Source organism: Pseudonaja textilis, chromosome 13 (assembly GCF_049901715.1).
Source record: "Pseudonaja textilis isolate UNSWEBS1 chromosome 13, rPseTex1.2, whole genome shotgun sequence".
NCBI classification, from domain to species: domain Eukaryota; kingdom Metazoa; phylum Chordata; class Lepidosauria; order Squamata; family Elapidae; genus Pseudonaja; species Pseudonaja textilis.
Genome location: NC_142002.1, coordinates 367,539 through 387,953, shown reverse-complemented (window position 1 = coordinate 387,953; position 20,415 = coordinate 367,539). Strand labels below are relative to the sequence as shown.

The 20,415-nt window shown below is 50.4% G+C and overlaps 1 protein-coding gene and 1 long non-coding RNA gene across 5 annotated transcripts in view; one reads left to right on the top strand and one right to left on the bottom strand.

Moving 5' to 3' along the window:
• UACA (uveal autoantigen with coiled-coil domains and ankyrin repeats) overlaps positions 1 to 4,725 on the bottom strand; it is a 33,696-nt gene extending 28,971 nt beyond the window's left edge. For 2 of the 4 annotated variants that reach the window (XM_026709443.2, XM_026709444.2), the window contains exon 1: positions 4,604 to 4,725. In XM_026709443.2, the coding sequence (XP_026565228.1) occupies positions 4,604 to 4,669 (66 nt within the window). In that variant the 5' untranslated portion in view covers positions 4,670 to 4,725. Of the gene's footprint in view, positions 1 to 3,458; positions 3,638 to 4,603 lie in introns of those variants that run through there. The other 2 variants (XM_087941779.1, XM_087941780.1) reach the window with 1 other exon arrangement.
• A 133-nt stretch (positions 4,726 to 4,858) lies between these two features.
• LOC148124700 (uncharacterized) overlaps positions 4,859 to 20,415 on the top strand; it is a 48,925-nt gene continuing 33,368 nt past the window's right edge. Inside the window, exon 1 of the long non-coding RNA XR_015745147.1 lies at positions 4,859 to 8,772. This is a non-coding gene — a long non-coding RNA (uncharacterized LOC148124700). The remainder of the gene's footprint in view (positions 8,773 to 20,415) is intronic.

Below are 20,415 nucleotides of genomic sequence, written 5' to 3'. Positions count from 1 at the left end.
GGCTGCCGTGTGAGTTCAGTGAAGCAGCAGTTCCGCATCAGCAGCGACAGTGGGTGGGAAAATGGGATGCCCCCAGCCCCCACTGCTTCCCTGCTGACCACCGCAACGGCCATTGCCGCCGTCCCTGGCCTCGTCCCCTTGCAGCCTAGCGCGGCGGCAGCGACGATGGGTGTGAAAATGGGACGCCCACGGCCACCCCCTCCCCACTGTCCCTCCCGCCCTGCAGTCTGCCCACCAGCTTGCTCACCCACCGAGCTCTCCCTCTGCCTGCCTGCAGCAAGTTGGTGCTGGTGAGCTGGCCACAGAGAGCTGTCCCTGCGCAGGATAGGAAGAGACTACTACAATAGGCAGCCGAGAAGGCCTCCCTTTAAACCTCTTCAGCCAAGGACAGTGCACTCCACCCCCCCCGTGCCCGTTGCTGAATAGCGGTCAAACTTATTTCCTGAAGTCCAAGTGAAATTTCCTTTCTTACAAGAGAAGATAGAAAGGCATCGTGCGCATGGATGAGAGAACAAACGCACACACACAATGCCATCAAGAGAGTCAAAGAATTGCAATGGAAGTGGGTTGGTCACATAGCAAGGAGAACTGAGAGTAGGTGGACCAAGGCAGTCATAGAATGGATCCCACTGGATCAAAAGTGTCCACAAAGGAAACCTGAAACAAGATGGAGAGATGACATCAGCAAGTATTGGCAGGCCCAACTAGCAAAAGAAAGCGCAGGACCGATTTAGGCAATGGCTAAAACGATGAGGAATCACCCATTGTTCATCTTTTCCTGCCTTCTGGAATCAAGAAAACATGGTGTGGGAGTAGGAAGGGATTTCCAGAGAAGACAAAATTGCAGACTGCAGGACCCAGGAGTCCCTCTCAGGTGACCCACTGGACACAGATAAACCTCCAAGTGCTTCAAGCACCCTCTAAAAGGATGCAGATGACCCGCGGTCTGCAAGGAGTATAAACCCTTCCATTCCCCACTGTCCTGTCAGAGCTGAAGAAGCTTCTGGGACGAGAAGCAAAAAGTCTTCCAAAGAAAAAACAGGAAATTCCAGTTCCCCCCTGAAAAAAAAGTACCTTCGGGACAACCAGGACCTGGAGGACGGAGGGTCTCTACAGACGTGAATCAAGAAAACGATTTTCCCTATTTCCTCCACCTTCCTTCCCTGCGACTGTTGAGAGGTAGGAGGCTTAAAGCCCCCCTCCCCCCCCAACGGCTTCACTCACTTGCTAAACCCCAGACGGAAATAATGGGCCACCCTGATGCAGCCTTTGAAGGGTTAAGTCTTTCTGATTCACGGTGTTCAGCTCTTCATCTGGGAGGGACAAAATATTGACATTCTTGAAGAGAACTCTAGAACAGCAGGTTTTAGAATAAGCCTCCTTTACACCCTACAATTAATAGACAAGTCTTAACTCATTTATCCACTAATTATGCAACTCTATGTTGAACACCTGAACACCTTCTATGAAGTATTATTAGTGGATAAATTAATGGATAAACATGTACTTTTTTTATTTAAAAAAAGTAAACAACCCAGTAAGACTACCTCCTCTAAAGGAACTAATTATTCACAGAAGAGTCTTTGAAGTATTTCAAAGCACCTCTGGCCAAAAACTCCTTGAAAAAATGAGCTTGTGATTAATTCAAGGTATTATTGTGCTGATTAAATGGACACACCTTTTGTTCATCTTACAAGCAAACAAATTCTATTCTTTCTCATGCAATTGCTAAATTCATTCCCCCCAAATATACCAGAATACTACAGAATTTTGAATTAGAGTCATAGTTGGCCACATTCAGAACCAGACTTAAACTGTGACATAACTGATTAAAAACATATAACCACATACACAAAAGTACTATTTTCCCAAACTGAACAGAAACATTTCAAAGGAAATTTAATATAATCATCAATCATAATTACATGTAATCCTCACATAATGATGGCAACTGGGGGCATTATGTGATCATCATTTGCAACCTTCTCATGGTTTCCCCACTGACTTTGTAGCAAATCACGATCACAGATAAGGTAGGATACTCCATAAGAATATAAGGACAAGTCACAATTACCATTTGTTCAATTGCTAAATAACTTTTGGTCATTAAAAACAGGACCACTTGTAATTCACTTTTCCTATATTGTTTTTGTTGGCATTTTTTAATTCCAGAAAATCTACAATAACTAGCATTTACAGGCCATTCACTAGATTCTAGATTGTACTTTAAAAGTATAGAAGAAGCATGTTTTATGCACAAAAAGTAGCATAACTTAAAGTATGACTTCATGCATCTTATCAGACAATACAAGACAATCTATTATACAACATGCACAGTAGGGACTAAAAGAATAAACCTGGGTGCAAATATTACTTTACAAGTGTCGTACAGAACCTCTTTGCAAGATTACATCTTTCAGCTAGCTATTTCAATAAAATAAGCAATTTTATATCAACAAGAAAAAGTTCAATGTCTTTGCTGGGATATTCTTTTTACAGAATCATGGAATGTATCAGTTGGAAAAAAGTTCATCCACCAGTTTGCAAGAACTCTTCAATCTTTCTCACATGCATTATCAAACCACTTTTCCCGGGTCTCTATGTATTTGTTTTTTCCTACTCAGGTGCAAGCCCCACACCTGACACAGGTGAAAGTGGACTGGCTGGAATGTTCAAACATAAGGTCAATTTGAATTGTGATTTTGTCCTTTAAGGCCAATTTCCCTACATTGGTGCTATTTGACTATTGCGATGCACTCTACATGGGGCTGCCCTTGAAGAACATCCGGAAGCTCCAATTGGTGCAAAATGCAGTGGCCTGCATGGTTTTGTGCAGACCCCGGTGTGCACATGCACTCTTGCGGGAGCTGCATTGGTTGCAGATTTGCTTCCGGGTGCAATTAAGTTGCTGGTTGTCACCTTTAAAGCCCTTCGTGGCTTGGGACCGGGTCCCATCCCCAAGGGAGATTCACCTGGTGAGACCCAGAAGAAGGGCCTTCTCCGTGGTGGCTCCCTCTCTCTGGAACATCCTCCCCCCAGAGATTAGAACGGCCCCCACTCTAATACTCTTCCGGAAGGCACTGAAGAAGGCCTGGTTCTGCCAGCGGGCCTGGGGAACCCAAAGCGGGATGGAGCCCATCAAAGGGCTCGTGTGATCTTCTGTCATCGGGGTGGGGTGGGAGTGATTTTTAATTTTTTTTTTCCAGATTTTGTTTTATTGTATTTTATTAATTTATTTTATTCTTTTTTTAAGTTTTATTGTTTTTTTATTTTAAATATGTTTTACATTCTGTAAGCCACCTCAAGTTGCCATGGGTGAATAGGTGGCAATATAAATTCAATAAATAAATAAATATTTAACAAATTTTACAAACCTCTCTTCCATTCCAACATCACTAACCTAAATGCCATAAAAAAAACCTATCAGTTAAGATCACCAAGCATAGTAATGAACCTACCGCACATGAGCCACAACCCCTCAACCACACACTCTGGGCGGTACGGCCAGCTGCTAACCAACTGTGGAACCCAAGCGGCCCCACTCGGCCAAGGGTTTCGTAGGGCAGGTAATCTTGCCCTTGCTCTCTTCCATGCACCCCAAGTGCACCTGTCCTGTTCAGCAGGTCAAGCATCAGCAACACTCACAGGGCTGCCGGACACAAAACCACCAGTGCTCCCTTTCTGGTGGTGAGGCCCTTGCAGCCCAGTTCACCTTCCTGGGCCAGAGTTCTACAGGGGAGAAGCAGGTGGGACCGGCGGCGTTCCTGGTCACCACGTTCCCAGGCAACCTTCCCATCCACACCTGGCAGGGTGGCATCCTGAGGTGCTCCCTGATCTGGGAAAGCACAAGGGATGGAGAAGGGGGGGGGGGGCACTTCGGCATTCCAAAGAGCTCCAAGCTTGGATCGGGGGATTTCACTGGCCCGCAGGGGGGCGGATGGGAGAGAAGGGCGGAGAGAAGGCGCCCCACCCCGCCCGTCCCCCCCGGGCTGCTTCGATCAATAAGGAGCCCCGCTAAGAGGAAAGGGACAGAAACCGCGGTCTCAGGCTCCGTTTTCCACCCGCAGACCAAATTCGTCGTTTAAAATCCAGCTCCGGCTGGACAACCGTTAATAAAAGCGGCGAGGTCCAAAGTCCAGCCAGGGCAGAAGCGCAACTCCCGGCGGCAGCGAAACCCTCGGCGTTTTCATCCTCGGCGCCCCGAGGAAGAGGAGCCGCCTGGCTGCCGATCCCGGAGCTTCTGGGAGTCGGTTCCTGGGGAGAAGCCAGCGCTTCCCGGCCTCCCTTCCTTGCGAGGCGGGACCTTCGGGCTCCGGGAGATTCTGGGCAAAGAAGGCGCCCCCCGCCCCGGCCTTCCTCGGTTTCCCCGCCGCCCCTCCCGGCTGCTTCGCTCCACCCGCAGGAACCGCGCCAGCCCGGCCGGACTTCCTCGGGGCGAAGAGGCCTCCGGCGCAGCGGACTTGGCGGATGCGCCGCTTCTTGGCAGCCTCGGAGGCTCCCCCACCGCCCCCGCCTGTCCAGGGAGCCCCGGCCGAAGGCGAGAGGGCAGCCGCGGCGGCCGAGCCGAACCGGGAGCGACCCCCGCCCGCGCTTCCCCGCTCACCCCTCCGACGCCACTCCCGGCGGGCGAGGCCTCCGGCCGCCTCAGACGCGACTTGAGGCTCTTCATGGTGCCGGTGCCGCCGCCACCGCCGCCCGGCGGGCCGGAGCGCCGCCACTTCCCTCAGCCGCGCGGGAGGAGCGCAGGCGCCCCGTCAGGCAGCCTCCGCCAATGGGGCCTCGAGGGGGGCGGGACTTCCTCGGCTGGCCGCGGGGCCTTTGAACGGGCGCCGCTTTCCGTCCCCTCGGGGGCTCCGGGGGGCGGGGCGAGAAGGGCGCTCCACGGGGTCTCACGGGCCACGGCGGAGGGGCTCCGCCCCGGAGAGCAAAGCCCAGCCGCCGACTCGCGGCCCGGGGAAGCCCCGCGGCTTCTAGAAGGACCAACTAAGGCGGGGGTGGGGCGGGGGGCGGAAAGGCCCGCTGGCCGAGTCCCGCCTGGTGACCGACACGGACCGAGGAGACCTGGAGCAGCAACCGCTCCTCTCCCGCCTGGGAAGACGGGCCGCCTCAGCCTCCGAGGGGCGGCGGCCTTGCAACTCCGGGCGGCGAAGGGCTTTCTCGGTGGCAAGCAACACCCTCAATTGCCCCCTGCCTTCCGAGGGCAGCTCCGCGTGCAGAAAGGCGCGCCTGAGGCCCAGTGCGGGCCCAACGGCAGCTGGAGGGTTCCCCGCATTGCCCTCAGCCGCTCTGGAGCCGGCCAAGGCTGCTTGACCGTGAGGCCTGCCTCCCGCTCCCTCCGAAGGCTCAGTGCCCCCCCCCCACACACACACACCCGGCGCCCCCGCAGGAGGCCTCTTGACCGCAGCTGCCGGGTGTTCTTCGTGGAAGGACCGCCTGGCTTGCCCGCTGGCCCGGTAACGCCGATCCAAAACTACGGGTGGGAAATCGTTGGATCCAGGGAATCCTAAAACCCAAAGCCCCCCTTAGTCTCCTTGGAACGGAGCTAAAACCGGTTCCCCCCATCCAAACCCTCACAGAGGCCGAGAGGGCATATTGGTCGGCATCACTCGATCAGCCTGAGGTGGCGGGTGAGTTGAGCCCAAGAGAAGGCCAAGCCCTGGGACATCGCCGCCAGGCCGCTCCCTTGAAGGCAGAGGCCCGAGCCGCTTCGGGGCGCGGGGTGCCGATGCATCAGGTTCCCAACTGCAGACTCCGTGCAATGTAAATATCAGACAACCCCAAGATTCCCGCTGCGTTTCTGCTTCCTGAGCCAGCCGCTCTTCTTCGTCCCCTCAGACAGCCCTATTCCCCCCCGCGCCCCCACACACACCTCGATTTCCCACTGCAACCATTTGGATCGCAGGAGGGTCGCTAAAGAAGCTTTTGTCTTCTCCTGCCCTGCTCTTTTAAACTTCTCTCTGCAGCCTTGGAAATCCTCTCCTGGGGACTCCATCCTAGACAAGCCCCCTCCCAGGTGCGCTCTGGGAATCCAAGGCTTGTTTCCTCCGGCCCCCCCCCCCCATCTCTGACTTGAGCAGAGCAGGCACTGGGGGGGGCAGGGAGGGGGCGGAGTGGAGGGGCTCCTGGATTTTTTGCCTGAGTTGGGTGAAGATCATCCTGGTGGGCCCAAAGGGTGGCCTTTCAGGTTGCTTTAATGATTAACAGGACACTCCCCTGAACCCCCAACTCCCTCCAGTGGGGAGGACGGGGTCTTGCTGGGCCCGGGAGAGATGATGTATGTGTTGCAGGGAAGAAACAGCCCCCCCCCTCCCAAAAGAGCCCCTTGGGGAAACATAAATGAATAAATAAACTCAAAGGGTCTTGGGACAACCCCCCACCCACCCAGGTAAATTGCACCAACAAAAGAGGTGGCGGAAGAGCAGTGACCTTCAGGTTCAGAAATTCAGTTAAGCACAAACTGCTACTTCTTCCCTCCCTGCCCTCATTTCATGTTGCCTTTGATCACAAAGCAGATCTTAAAGCAGATCTTAATGATAAACAACCCTTTTGTAACTTACCAACTGCACACCAAATCCGAGCCACCACTCCCAGGGGAGCCACAAAGCAACACCCCAATTTATTTAAAATCCACCATTTTAATAAAAATAAATAAACCAAGCCATTTATTCAAACACAGGAACAATTTATGCAAACATACGTAGGAACAATTTATTCAAAAACAGTGATGTCATCTTCTTCTGGGACATCGTCATAACACTCCAAAGCCTGAATTCTACCTGGCATCTCTTGTGATTCCATTGCCTGTAAAAGAATTGGTCCCAATCGCTGATGTGTAGCAAGAGAGGTCTCCTTAAAGGAGTATCTCTTGTCCGTGTTTCCTGCTCGTAGTGCATTGGCAACACAGGTGTCAGTGATGGTATCCCATGCCTTCTTCACCCAACTCACAACCTCTGCCAGGCTAGGTTTCACAAAGTTGGTTTCTCTCCATGTGATTCTCAACATAGTCATTGATTTGTACCTGCAGATTGTCCTTGAATGGCTTGTTTACTGCAATGTCTAGGGTTTGGAGATGTGCTGTCATTCCTGCTGGGATCATTATTTGATCCACTCTTCTTTGTGCTAGGAAATGTTTCGTGTCTTTGGCAGGGTGAGTGCTGGCTGCATCCCATATCAGCATGCCTCTTTGGCCACCTCACAACAAGTGGCAGTATTTACTCGATCCACTTCCTTATAACACCCTGTGTGCACCAAGCCTTTTCACTTTCAAGTACATAAGTCCCTGAAACACGTTCAATTTTTTCTTTTTTGCCCTTGGCAATGACAAGAGCTGCTACTTTTGTCCCATCCAGGTGAATGGCCAAGATGCACGTAATACGTGCGCTTTCATATCCAGTTGATGGAATGTAAATTGACGAGGCGGGAATCTTGGGGTTGTCTGATATTTATTCTGACAACAGCATAGGTACATTGCGTTGAGTTTGCAGTTGGGAACCTGATGCATAGGCACACCATGCCCTGAAGCGGCTGGGGACTCTGCCTTCGAGGGAGCTTTCGTCGGCCAATAGAAGCGGCCTCGCAGCGAGGGGAGTGTGTGTGTGCACTCGCCCCAAGGCCGCTTCTACCGGCCGATCGAAGTGGCTGGTGACTGCACTTGGGGAGCCTCCATCGCCCGAAAGAGACTGCCAAAAGGCGAGGGGACACAGGCAGCCACACCACGCCCTGAAGCGGCTGGGGACTCTGCCTTTGGGAAGCTTCTATCGGCTATTGGGGTATTCTAGCCTAGCTACCTGCAGGGCACTCCTAAAGGCAAGTTTTCTCCCCATCTCCCCCACCCTTCTCCCCCCATTTCTCTTCACCTCGTATAGTTCTAACAAACGATGTGAGAAACGGCGGGGAAACACATGGTTTAAATAGGCCTAAATTTTGGGGGTGGGGCTTAATTTCACCTCATGCCTAGAAATCATGCTGGCCCTTCCTATTGGTGGAGGCTGTATTGTTGGAGAAACACGGTAGTAAAGTTTGATACCCTTGGCAAAATCATGTCCCTGGAGTTCCTTTTTCTGGATTTGTCAACTGGACAGTTGACCTTAAACAAGCTCTCCAGGGGAAGCCCCCTCGAGAGGCCCTGGTGATGGCTCAAGCCAAAGCCAGGATGCAAGCGGCCAGCGCACGCCCCAAACCCAAAGCTGCGAAGCTGGAACAAGAACCCACATTCGGGGAGACGGTCACAGAGGGACCCTCTCTGGGCCCCAGGGCCAGTGGGTAAGTCATGTAGGGAAGGAGGCAGAATCAGAGAATCCACCGTTCCCTCCTGGGATCACAGTGACCCGGGGGCGGGGGGAGGAGGAAGGCTAGGAGACCAGCTGAGTGGTACCAGTTGACCATGAATGTGGAGTTCGACCTAATGGAGGACTGAGAACACACGGCGCATGAGAACTGGCCCCGCCAAATGCCTGAGAGATGCTTGGCGCCCTATGGAGGAAAAGAGGGTGCACCCCCTGCCATGGGAGAAGCTCCTCTGGAGCCCTGATTCCGAGGTGGGAAGGAGGGTCACCCAGCAGCCAAGTGCCTCGCTGCGACTGGCGTCTGCACTGCGAGTCCTGACCCAGCCAAAGCCAAGGAAACCACCTGCAAATCCAAAAGGAAAAGGAGGGCTGGCTCAACAAGTCGTGGAGGTCTCTCCCTAATCCAGCGAAGGGGAGGAACTCTGACACACGACAAGCCTGGCTCCTCTTCTGTCAAAGAGACGGTGAAGGAGAAGAGGACCCGAGGGTAAGTGGCACCATCATCCTATGACAACCGGGGGGGAGATTTTGGGGCCCTCCTTGGGAGCAAGAGTGCCATGTTTCCCCAAAAAGAAGCCCTAGCCTCATTTTAGTGTGCTCCTAATATAATCCCTAATGCAAAAATAAGTTGGTGGGCATGTTCAGCACAGAAGGTGGTGAGCCAGTGCAGGTCAACCGTTTCCAGCAGCAGCCACAGCCCCCACCGTGCAGGTGAGTTGATTCCCTGTCCAAGCTGCAGGGGGGAGGCACATAATCTGGATGCATCACATGGGCCACAGGAAAGCTGAGAGTCAGTGGGCCAGAGAGGCAGGCAGCCGGGGGAGGGTCATCTTTGCATGGCAGCACTGGCGGCAAACGGTGCCGGGGGGAATATCCACGCCTGAATCCTGACTGGTAGGGCTACATAGTCCATTTTATCCATAGTCCTCTGGAGCTGCTGTGCAACTACCTTCTCAACAACCTTTCCCAAAAAGGGAAGATTGGAAACAGGTGGAATCCAGTGATGGCTTCTTGAGAAGAAGGCAGACCACAGCCTCTTTAAAGTGCTGGGGGACTACCCCCTCCTGTAGGGAAGCATAAATCATCAGCCTGTCACCTCCTGGAAAGCTTTCACAAGCCAGGAAGGACACAGGCGTTTGCACGCATATTCCCTACGGAGCCTCAGTGGTTAGAGTGTGATACTGCAAGCTACTCCACTGTAATTTGGCAGATGGAATCCCACCAGGCTCCAGGTTGACTCTGCCTTTCATCTTTCCGAGGAGGGTAAAATGAGGATCCAAATTGTTGGGGGCAATAGGTTGACTCTGTAAACCACTTTGAGAGGGCTGTAAAGCACTATAAAGCGGTATATAAGTCTAAGTGCTATTGCAATCCTGTCCACTTCCTCAGGAGCAACAGGGTCAAACTGTTCCCAGATAACAGGGCAAGAGCCTGCCACAGGAGCTTCCACTAAGCCAACAACCACACTGGCATCTAACTGGGAACAAAGTTGAGCGGTTTTGTCTTCCAGAAAATCCACAAATTACTCCTCATGCCGCTTTAGGTGCATCTCAGTCTCCTCCTTTCCCAGGAGGAGGAGACAGGTCACCTTAAAGAGCATCACTGGTCAATTATCTGTAGGCGCAATTAACGCGAAGAAGTGGTTCCAAAGACTTGACAAGGGTGACTTGACAAGGGTAAAGGTGGCTTGGCACGGAAAGGGAATAACCGTTTTCAACCTCTCTGGGCTCCGGAGGCCGGAAATAGGCTTGTTTTCGGCCTTCCTGAGCCTCTGGGAGGCCCGTTTTCCACCTCCCCGGGCTCCACATGCCCCCTGTGCTTACCTGGAATCCAAAATGGGCCACGTGGGGACTCCTGGGAGGGGAGGGGCCAGCCGGTCTTCGGAACTACTGGTTGGCTGAACCGGATGTAAAATTAACATTCGGTTTGGACGAACCAGTGTGAACCAGCTGAAGCCTTCCCCTGGTCCAGTCTGTTTCTGAACACCTCCAGTGAAGGAGCACCCACAATTCTAGGAGGCAAACTATCCCACGGATTCCACGGTTCTCGTTTTCTCTGTACTTCTCTTACCAAGTTTCCCCCCATTGCTTCTTGTCCTGCCCTCTGGTGCTTTGGAGAACGGGTCAATCCCTTCTTCTCTGAGCCCCTCATGAACTGGAAGACTGCTATCATATCGGTCATAATCCTCCTCTTTGGCAGGCTGGTCATACTAGTTCCCTTCACCACTCATCTTACGATGTCACCATCTTTGCTGCTCTTGTCTGGACACCTTGTAGGGTATTTTTTTGTATTGTGGTATTGTGAATAAAACTGGATGCCGTATTCCAAGGGTGGCCTCACTAAGTGCTGTATAAAATGGGACGATCACTTCTTGTGACCCTGATGCAGCCTAAGATTGCATTGGCTTTTTGACAGCTGCAGCACAGGGCTGACTCCTATGTAAATGATTGTCTACTAGGACTCCAAGGTCCTTTTCACGGTTACTGCTGTTGCGCTAGATACCACCCATTCTGTACCTGTGGATTTGGTTTTTCCTGCCTAAGTACAGGACCTGACTTTACTCACCATTGAACTGCATTGTTGGATAGATTGTTAGATAGATCTTGTCCCCAAAGGCCACAGATTAAGAGAACGCGGATTGTCCAAGAACAAATGATTGGCCGCTTTAAAGAGAGTGATTTAAACTTGAAATAAGGAGAAATGTCCTAACTGTGAGAGGTATGAAGCAATGGAGCAGCTCGTCTCTTATCACAGGAGCTTTCCAGGGGGAAAAAAACAAGATACCATTGGCCAGAATGGTTAGGGGAATTCCTGCTGTGAACAGGGGCTCCTACAATCCTATAATTCTATAAAAGGTCCCATTTTGGATAGTGGTAGGTGAGAAAAAAGAGCCAAAGCCAGAACAAATTGCTTTATTGCTCGACGCAGTATATCACCCCGTAGCATTTTTGCAAAATTTATCTCCGCATACTCTATAAATTGAAGGAATCCCCTGTGCATAATTAAATTGGGTGCCTGATTTAAGCACACACTTAAACACATGCACTGGATTCATATAACACCGTGGGTTAAAATATGATTATCTTATTTATGGGGTGTGTGTGAATATAGCCTTTTCTCTGAGAGGTGTGCTAGTGACTTTCTCCAGATAGGAGCACTTGCTTCAGCCGGGGAGCAGGGCAACCCATCCCAGATCAAGCAAATATTCAACCTGCAGCACCTTTTTTCCTGCATGCCAGGATGGTCTTTCACATGAAGACCGTTTCCTGGGGGAAGCAAGTTAACCTTCTCCAAGCTGCAGAAGCGCTAGCAGAAAGAAGACCTTGCTTGGTCGAGAGTGTTTTATCCACCTGGCCTTCCTCTTTCTCAAATATGCCAGAAGTTGCAGCAGCTGACAAATAAGAATTAATTGGCTAGGAGCTGTTAAAATTCATTCGGAGTCATTAACTTGGCTCATTTCTGGAGCCTGTCTGTCTTCACCTAGGTGGCATGTGAGCCAGGTGATTTCAAAGCAAAGAGTTTTGCAGAGGTTGAGAAATGGTCTCATAAGGCAGCTGTCCTCCAGCTGGTGTCTCTAAACTGAATTTGACTGAAATTATGGGTGTCGACAAGCCTGAGGCTTTCCTGTTCAGGCAGGCTGTTCTAAAGGATGGGACAACTGGTACAGAGAGGAGCAAGGGACTCTGGGAAAAAGAGCCCTTGGCCAGAGGTGGACCATCACTTCCTCTCAGCCTGGACTTCGAGATAGTTTCCAACAGGATCTAAGAATCTGCTCAGATATGAATCTTTTTGCATCCAACTATTAATGACTTTAAAGCTCGGCAACAGACTAGAAACCAACTGGGAGCTACGGAGCTGACAAAAAGTCATCATTTGCTTTCTTTTAGGCAGGTGAGATTACAGATCATCTTAAGATCTTTAAGATCATTTGACACAAAAGCAGGATGCAATATTAATAGGAGAGAGAATTGAATTTAAATAGAGAGGGGCAATGCACACTTGATAGAAAGTTTGCTTGAGTGAAGATAGGTTTTAGTCCATTTATTTAGAAAATTTTGGAGCCTTCTGAAGCAAACCGCTATGGAGGACCAAACCAAAAACCACAGGCCAGGCTCGCGTCCATAGCAGGAGGCTGAAACGCTGAAGAAGACTCGGCCTTGGGGCTGCACGTAGGACTCTGTTATGCAGCATTGCTTGCTTCATGCTGAAGCCACTTCCCTGAAGGGGAGCCTCCTCACCTCCTCCCATCCTCCTGGATCTCCTCTGCCCACCACCACCATCATCATGCCTCTGCCTGTTCTGTCCCTGAGCCATAGCCCTCTTCCAGAATGATCAAGAGGCTGGACTGGGTAGCCTCTGAAGGTCCTTCCAGCTCGGCCACTTGCAATGTTCACCTGGGGGGGTAGAAGGCTTTGGCTCCCGATTCCCACCCTCTTTCCTGCAAACCACTGTGTGCAAGTCTCTCTCTCTCTCTCTCTCTCTCTCTCTCTGTCTAGCAGAAAATGTCTTGGTTACAAATAGATGCTTAAGAATTTTGCCAGTTGAGTAGTAGCCATTAAGAGTACAACCATATTCTACAGCCCCAAAGGAGTTGAAAAGTAATGCCTCTAATTTTATACCTGTAGTGATGCTTCCAGGGGAGGCACTCCAGCTATGCTTGTGAATGACCTAAAATTATAGCAGGTTGCAGACGTGATATTTATCATTTTAAAAGTAGCATCCTGCTGGTAGCTGATACGCCTGGTGGCTATTTGTGGTGGGGGAGCCAGTGGGGGGCATACCAGGCGGCCTCCTCCATCCAGTCTCTTGGCTTGTTTGTTTTTCCTCTCCTGATATGCTGATCCAGGGTGGGGAGGCTACAAATAAGGCAGTCTGTGAAATGCTGCAACCTAACCTGCCGGTGACACACAGCCACAACCATCCCAGGCATGTTTCTTTGGGGTCAAAGCTTCTGCACTGCCTCAAGGCTCCCCTTCAGCTGGAGGGCAACCCAGCCAGCCTCTCTTTAAGGGGGGAAAGTCAGGGAGAGTTGGGAAGATGAGCCCCCTCCTCCTCCTCCTCCTCTGCTCCTACAGTTTGGGCCAGGAAAAGAGGCAGCTCCATGCAGTTGCCAGTCTCTTCCCATCTCCCAGAAGAATTAGGGCACGTTTGAGCCCCAGCAGCCTGGAAGCTGAGACCGGCTTGTCGCACCAAGGCTTTTGGCACGCCAGCAGCTCCTCTCGGTGCTCCAAAGGAGGCGGCAGCTGGGCTTCCAGTAATGGGTTTAGGCCACCCTGAGAACGGGGAACAGAGAGCCAGCTTTACTAGAGAAGTCACTGGGCTTATTAAACTGCGTGAAGAAGGGAGAAAATTGATTAGGATGGGCTTAGTTTTCTCTTCCGTTTGACTCATTTCCACAGAAGAATGCAAGCCATCCAAGCAAACCTCAAAACTCTTCATGCGTGTAAATCAATTAAAAATATGGTTACTGTGCAAAACCAGGCAGTTAATGTAACAAGAAGCCAGGTGTGATAGCTGATAGCTGCAGGAAGCAAAAGCAAGCCCTGGGCCTAGGTCTAGTCCAAGAGCTCCCTCCGATTTCAGGGCGTCCTTAGGTAAGGGAGGCTTTCGTCGCGCCCCCCCTCCCCCCCCCCAGTTAGGCCCTTCCAGGGTGCCAGGTGTGCAGCACGACTCCTCTGGAAAACCGCTCTGAGCTTCGGGGACCAGCGCTCCTTGCCATGTCAAAGGAAGTTCTCCCGCAGCCGCACCTTGCTACTGGCGCCCCACCCAAGTGCAGATAAGCAGCGGAGCCTGATTTATCCCCCGTCACACCCATAGTAAATGTAATGCCATCCAGAGTCTCAGAAACAAGAACACTGATACCATCATTAAAGAAGCACACAAAAGAGGAATGATTGTCACTCTGAACAAGTTGGACAACAGACAGGAAGCCACACCCAGCTATAAAGCCTGGGATTCTCTTCAACACCATTCTTGGCCACTCAGAACACAGAGACCAGATGTTCCTGAAATTAACAATATCATAATTGGGTTGCCTGGAGGTTTATATGGACACATTTAACGTAGTCCAAAGATAAAGGATTTCTTCTGAAGAAATTGCAATCCACCAGCAATTTCATATTCCCATGGATGTTGATAGTCTTTATAACAGCATCCTATAAGAATGGACTTTAATTCATTGGGAATATTATCCTGCGGCTGATTTGTGCACCAGTCTCTTCTGATTTCTCCTCCACAAATATTATTTTAATTTGAGAAAACCATCTATATTCAGAACAACCATACGATATCATGATACCATGGCAAGTATCTCCATAGCTAACGTAAAACATATTTACCGGTCCTATTTCACATGCCACCTTACAATGATAATCATTATTATCAGGATGCATATTCAGGATGTACCAGCTAATTTCCAACAAACCACTCTATTTTTTATTTATTAAATTTTTATACTGCCCGTGACTAATGTGCAAGTTATAAAATAAATAAAATAATTAAAACTTTAAATCTACACAGATAAAAAAGTTATTAAAACATATCATGAGCTGCTAGTTCTGTCCAACTTGGGGGAGGAGGGCTTATCTCTGTTTTCTAGCCAAAGGAGCCAGCATTGTGCAAGAATGCTTACATGATCATGTGGCCAGCGTAATTATATGCTGAGACTCATGGAATGATGTTACTTTCCCACCCAAGTTGTACCTATTTATCTACTTGCATTTGCATGCTTTCAAAGTGCTAGGTTGGCAGAAGCTGGGGTGAGTAACGGGAGCTGACCCTGTTGCGAGGCACTCGAGACTCAAACCAGGGCTGTTGACTTTCCAGCCAAGAAGTCTGCTTGAACCATCATGTCCCTAATAGCAATAGCACTTAGACTTGTATACCGCTTTATAGTGCTTCACAGCCCTCTCAAAGCGGTTTACAGAGTCAGCCTATTGCCCCCAACAGTCTGAGTCCTCATTTGACCCACCTCGGAAGGATGGAAGGCTGAGTCAACCTTGAGCCTGGTGGGATTTGATTCTAATCCTAATATATACACAACTTAAACCCATATAAAAGCATCACCCATGATTTAATTTCCTCCTGGATAATTGTAGTTCTTGGGTGTTTGATCTGTTCTTGCCAACCGGGAAATATCTCTCATCTCGCTCTCAACTGAAACAGAAAGAGCAGATCCAAAAGTCCACATGTCTCCATTCTCTTCTCGTGGCCTCTTGAGACTTTTATCCACAGGGCGGACTACAAAATCATGCACAAGCTCCTTTTCTAATTGGACACCTTCCGCGCAATTCTTCATGGGACAATTCACCACCTCTACAGAAAAGAATACAAGGGACCAAATTTTGCCAGGAAAATGACTATACCCAAAACTGGAGGGAAGAGTCATTTCAGTTCTCCAGGATACACAGCGCTTACTTTGCAGTGGCCGTCGTCCTTAAGGAAAAGGAGGAGAAAGGCCAATGCTGCAAATGCAATGCTACGCCAATTCCACTGCTCAAGGCTGAAACACCAAAGCACAGTTTTTCCTGCTCTCGAGAAGATTTAAGCAATCTAGGGAAACAGTCATCCTGGTCTACATCTTTGGCATGTGACTTCCCTCTAACCCAGGGGTGGGATGCTACCGGCTCGGCCCGGTTCTACAGAACCAGTAGCTCTGTAGAGCAGCGGACACAGAACCGCTTTGCTGTGACAACCTTTTGGTCGTTTGTTTGGCCCATCCGCCCACCCGGCTCTTGGCTGTCCTTTATTCCCTGCTTTTTCAACCTCAGCCGCTTTGCGTGGCACAGCTGAGGTTGAAAAAGCAGGAAAGAGGAGGATTTTCAAATGCTGCGCACCCGCAAAACACACTCTCACCGAAGTAGTAGTAACCCTGGTTGAATCTCACCCCTGCTCTAGCCATCCTTTTCCCACTCATGTCCCACAACGATGGCTATAATACCAAGTGGGCCTATCTCAGTCACTTGCCTGTGACTGCTGGAAGCAACTGTTGCACCACATGGTCTTTCTCTACACGGCTCCACCTTGGCCACTCCAAAATGGCACCAGCTTCCAGGACGGAGCCACGCGGCCTGCTCTCCTTCCCCACGGCCATCTCCAGAGCTCTGCTTTGGTGTCTACTTCTGGGTGGGAGCCCTGTGGCCTCCGCCGGGAGGAAAGCCACACAGGGCAATGGCTACTCCCAGAAGATGCACAGTGAGCGAAGTGGCCAGTTGGGGAGGAGCTTCTGGACCCCAGCAACGTGGGGAGCAGGCCCACGGTTTGCCTGTGGCAGCCAGAGGAGCGGGAATCCAGAGTCCGGGGCTCCCGAGCCGGCAGGCTTCAGCTGGGTTAGGCCTCCTGGGGCTCCCATGCCTTGAGGTACCTCATGCTCTGCTTAAGGACCCAGGTGGCTGCTTAACAACTGCCCTGTGGACAGCACAGATGGGGGTCATTAAGTGAGGCAATCACGCGAATGCCTTGCTTAACAACGGTCACAACTCATGACCACAATGGACAGGCTCTGTTACGGTGGTTTATTTGAACACGCAGCATGGGTGACACAATGGCTGTAGAAAATCAGGATGAAGCAGCTTTCACAGAAGCTAAGACAATGGTGACGTGAGACCAGAGATCCCAATTATAACCCATAAGTTGCAATGAAATTGGCTTGGGATGCCTCGTTATTTGGCATTATTCATCGGATGATGAAGGGAAGGCCTGGGAGTTTTCACATCATACCTACAGCAATGGAGAAAGATCAAAGAAGGAACCGAGTCCCTTTTCTTGCACTGTAGTGATCGCTCATGATAACACAAGGAAACACATTGACAAAAGTTTTAAAAAGAAGTAATTTACTTGGTCAGAGATGCAGGTGTAATTCTTGAGTTACCACCAGTAGCACCTACCTCTTATATACAACCAGAGACGTACAACCAGAGGTTATTCCCGTTGAGCCCCAAACCAAGAAAGACGTGTGGTGTTTCCAAGCTTTATTTAAAGTTTCACATCCATAAACAAAATCTTGCTGGACGGAAGACTGTGCTGTTCCGCACCCTGCACCCTGGGGACCGCCATTCAGGTGGGCTGTCTTCACCCTCTTTCTCTTGCACATCTTATTCTGGCTGGGTTGCCTCTTCCTCCTCTGGACTGCCCTCCTCCCTCTGGGAATCCGTTTCCTTACACCGTTTCATCACACTCCATAGTTGCCAGCAGTGCAGAGTCTTCAGACAACTGCACCAAAGCTACTCCAGGGCCAAGACATATAAATATAATATGGGTTTTTTTATCTTAGAAAGGAAGAGTATTACTAATGTATTACTAATATTACCTTGATTAAGCAAATTCCTACTTTGTCCTAAGCTACCCTAGCTTATAATTCTTGCAGTCTGACTGGACCCAAATCGTACAACCGTTCTTCATGTTTCAGCCTCCAGCCCCCCATAATCATTTTAAACATATTTAACATGTATAGTCTAAATTCAAATTTGCTAGTTTGGTTCGGAACTAAGGAATAAATTGAATTTAGATTTTTTTTTAGAAAAGGAGGGCATCTGAAACCTAAATGAGGACTACCTGTAACAGTAAAACAGAAGGCAAACATATTTTACCATCAGATTTCAATATTAATCTTCTTTAAAAATATCTACATTCAGTTTATTCCTTAGAACAGAACTAGCAAATTTGAACTTAGAGGACAATTTATTCTTAGTGGAAATCAAAACGGACTTTCCAAATGCTGCGCCTCTGAAAGCAACTTGTGATAACAGGAATCTCTGGGTGTGATCAAAACTTGGCCCCCCTAAAGCAGCCGAATCCCTTGAAGGTGCACGCAGCCAAGAAGCGCCTCCTGGGCTCCAGCAAAGCCCTGCTGAACCGCGGCACCTTCGGCTGCTGCGCTGCAAAGGCAACGCTCGGGCAGGCAAGCAGCCTGGTCTCCAGGGCCCGCCCGGACGGACGCTTCTCCTGGCCGCCCCTCAGGCTCCACCCAACTCATGGTGAATGTGAATCAGGATTTTGAGCAGGTGCCGGGCAGGTGTGTGTGTGTGTGTGTGTGTGTGTGTGTGTCTCTGGGGGAGGGTAGCCTTTACCACCACACTTCCAAGAAGTCCCAATAGCCTCAAACTGCTGGCAGCACCCAGCGGGTTATAGCTGGCGGGATATAAATTTGCTAATAAATAATGTTTTCCAGAGTGAAGAAAGACCTGAATCACATGGAACTATTTTCAAAGCAGAGGAACGTGCCCCCATTTTTCCAGCCAAGGCAGGACATTAGATGCAATATCTGCAGAACATCCTCCCCAGCCTGGAGGCTTCCTCAGACCACCGAGCCCCTGCAGAAGGGGAGGCTCTGCCTGGCAGGGGAGCCCAGGATTCCTCCGAATATTCAGCGCCCCCTTCTCTCGCCAGCCTAGTATGGAACCTTTCACGGTCTGCTTACACAGGACTGTAAGGTAGAGTCACAGCTGCCCGTTCTTTAATTGGTGCTGACCTTCGGGCCCATCAAATTCTTCCCAAGAACAGAGGATGTCATTCTGCAGCAATAGGATTTGTCTGGGTCCAAGCATGATGACGATTTATTGTGTGGGGGCAAATTACAATTGGGTTCAGTCTGGCGAAACTGTTACCAGTAGAAATTCAACAATTCAAGGCAGGTCCATATATCATTATTACAAACTATTATAAGCAACTTATGCATACCTTATTTTATTATTTGTTTATTATGATTGGTCACAGAATTTGGCACTTTTGTCCGCCTGTCGAGACCTTCCCAAGGAGCTAGGATAGGCGGCTGTGGATGCTGGATGGATTCCAAGCCAGGCTGCCTTCTGCACTTGATTACCATGATGATCATTCATAAAAATGCCTCCCAATTCCTGCAAAGGGGAGAACGCTGGGGAAACGGAGAACCTGATTCGGTGGGTGTCCTGCCTGCCTCCATTGTTGACCCCGCCAGGGCTCAAAGGCAATGCCCAGCCTCGGAGTCCGTTATTAAGAAGCCTGTTGGCCACCTATGAAAGCTCCATACGTTTAAAAAGAAAAAACCCTCCAAAAGGCAACCCTGCAGCCTGGCAAAGCCCCACGGAGGGGCCTGGCAGGAGGGCTGCACAGGGAAGGTTCCTGCCGGTGGTCCCACAGCTGCCTGGAGAAGTTCAGCCCCAAGCAAGCAAGGCCGCCCGGTGCTGCCCTGCCCTGCTGATAAAGGCGGGGAAGAGCCCTGAGCGCAGGCCACCTCCGGAAGAGCCTGCTAGGGATCGCGGCAGTGGGCAGATGCTCCCAAGTGGCCCGTCCATCGCTCAGCCCTCCCGAGAGACGATGTGGGCCCCAGGCGGTGGCTATTTCAGGCCCACCTGAACTCGTGCTCAGGCAGCCTTGGTTCTGTTTCAAGTCAATGCCGTCGGGTAGTGCTGGCACTCCAGAAAGATCTGGACTGGGAATAAAACACTCCAGGATAAAAAACATCTTTTTTGTAGCCGACCGTTTGCCAGACCAATGGAAGAGCAGAGAAAGTCAGGAGGCCTGAAACCAAAGCTCCTGTCGGGAGCTTCCCCAGAGCCCCTGGCTGTCGAGGCAGCAGCTGCCGGATTACTTTTCCAAATACTTCAGGGCAGAGGAAGCCTGGCTCCAGCGAAGATATCCCAGGCCACAGACATCTGGGTGACGTTTCCAGCCTGCTTGTCTTCCTCTAAGCAGGGAAGGGGACACTTAAACCCCCACCCCTCCACTTGTCCGTTCTGCCATCCTCAGACCTCGACCCCCTTTTAGGTCACGTGCACGTTTTGGACCTAAAGCCTCCTAACCCACAAACTGCTCAGAGTTGCCAGAAGAAAACTTTGGATGCCCACCAGACTGAAGATACACACACACACACACACACACACAAAACCTTTAACTCAAGTAGGAGGCAAATTTCAAAATAATATTCCCCCTCTGCCCACTCCCCCTCCTCAAAAAAAAAACAAACACTTGCTCTATTTTCAGATACTCTCAGTAATCATCCAGAACTTGGTCCTAAAGTAAACCAACCATCTAGTCTTATAGCTTATTCCAAAGGAACCAGGTCTTCTAGAGAGCTGGTGAATCCTGGAGTCAACGGGAGCAAAGATCTGGACCAGCCAGGGAGTCCCCTAAAAAGCAGTCGGCCAGCAGCAAG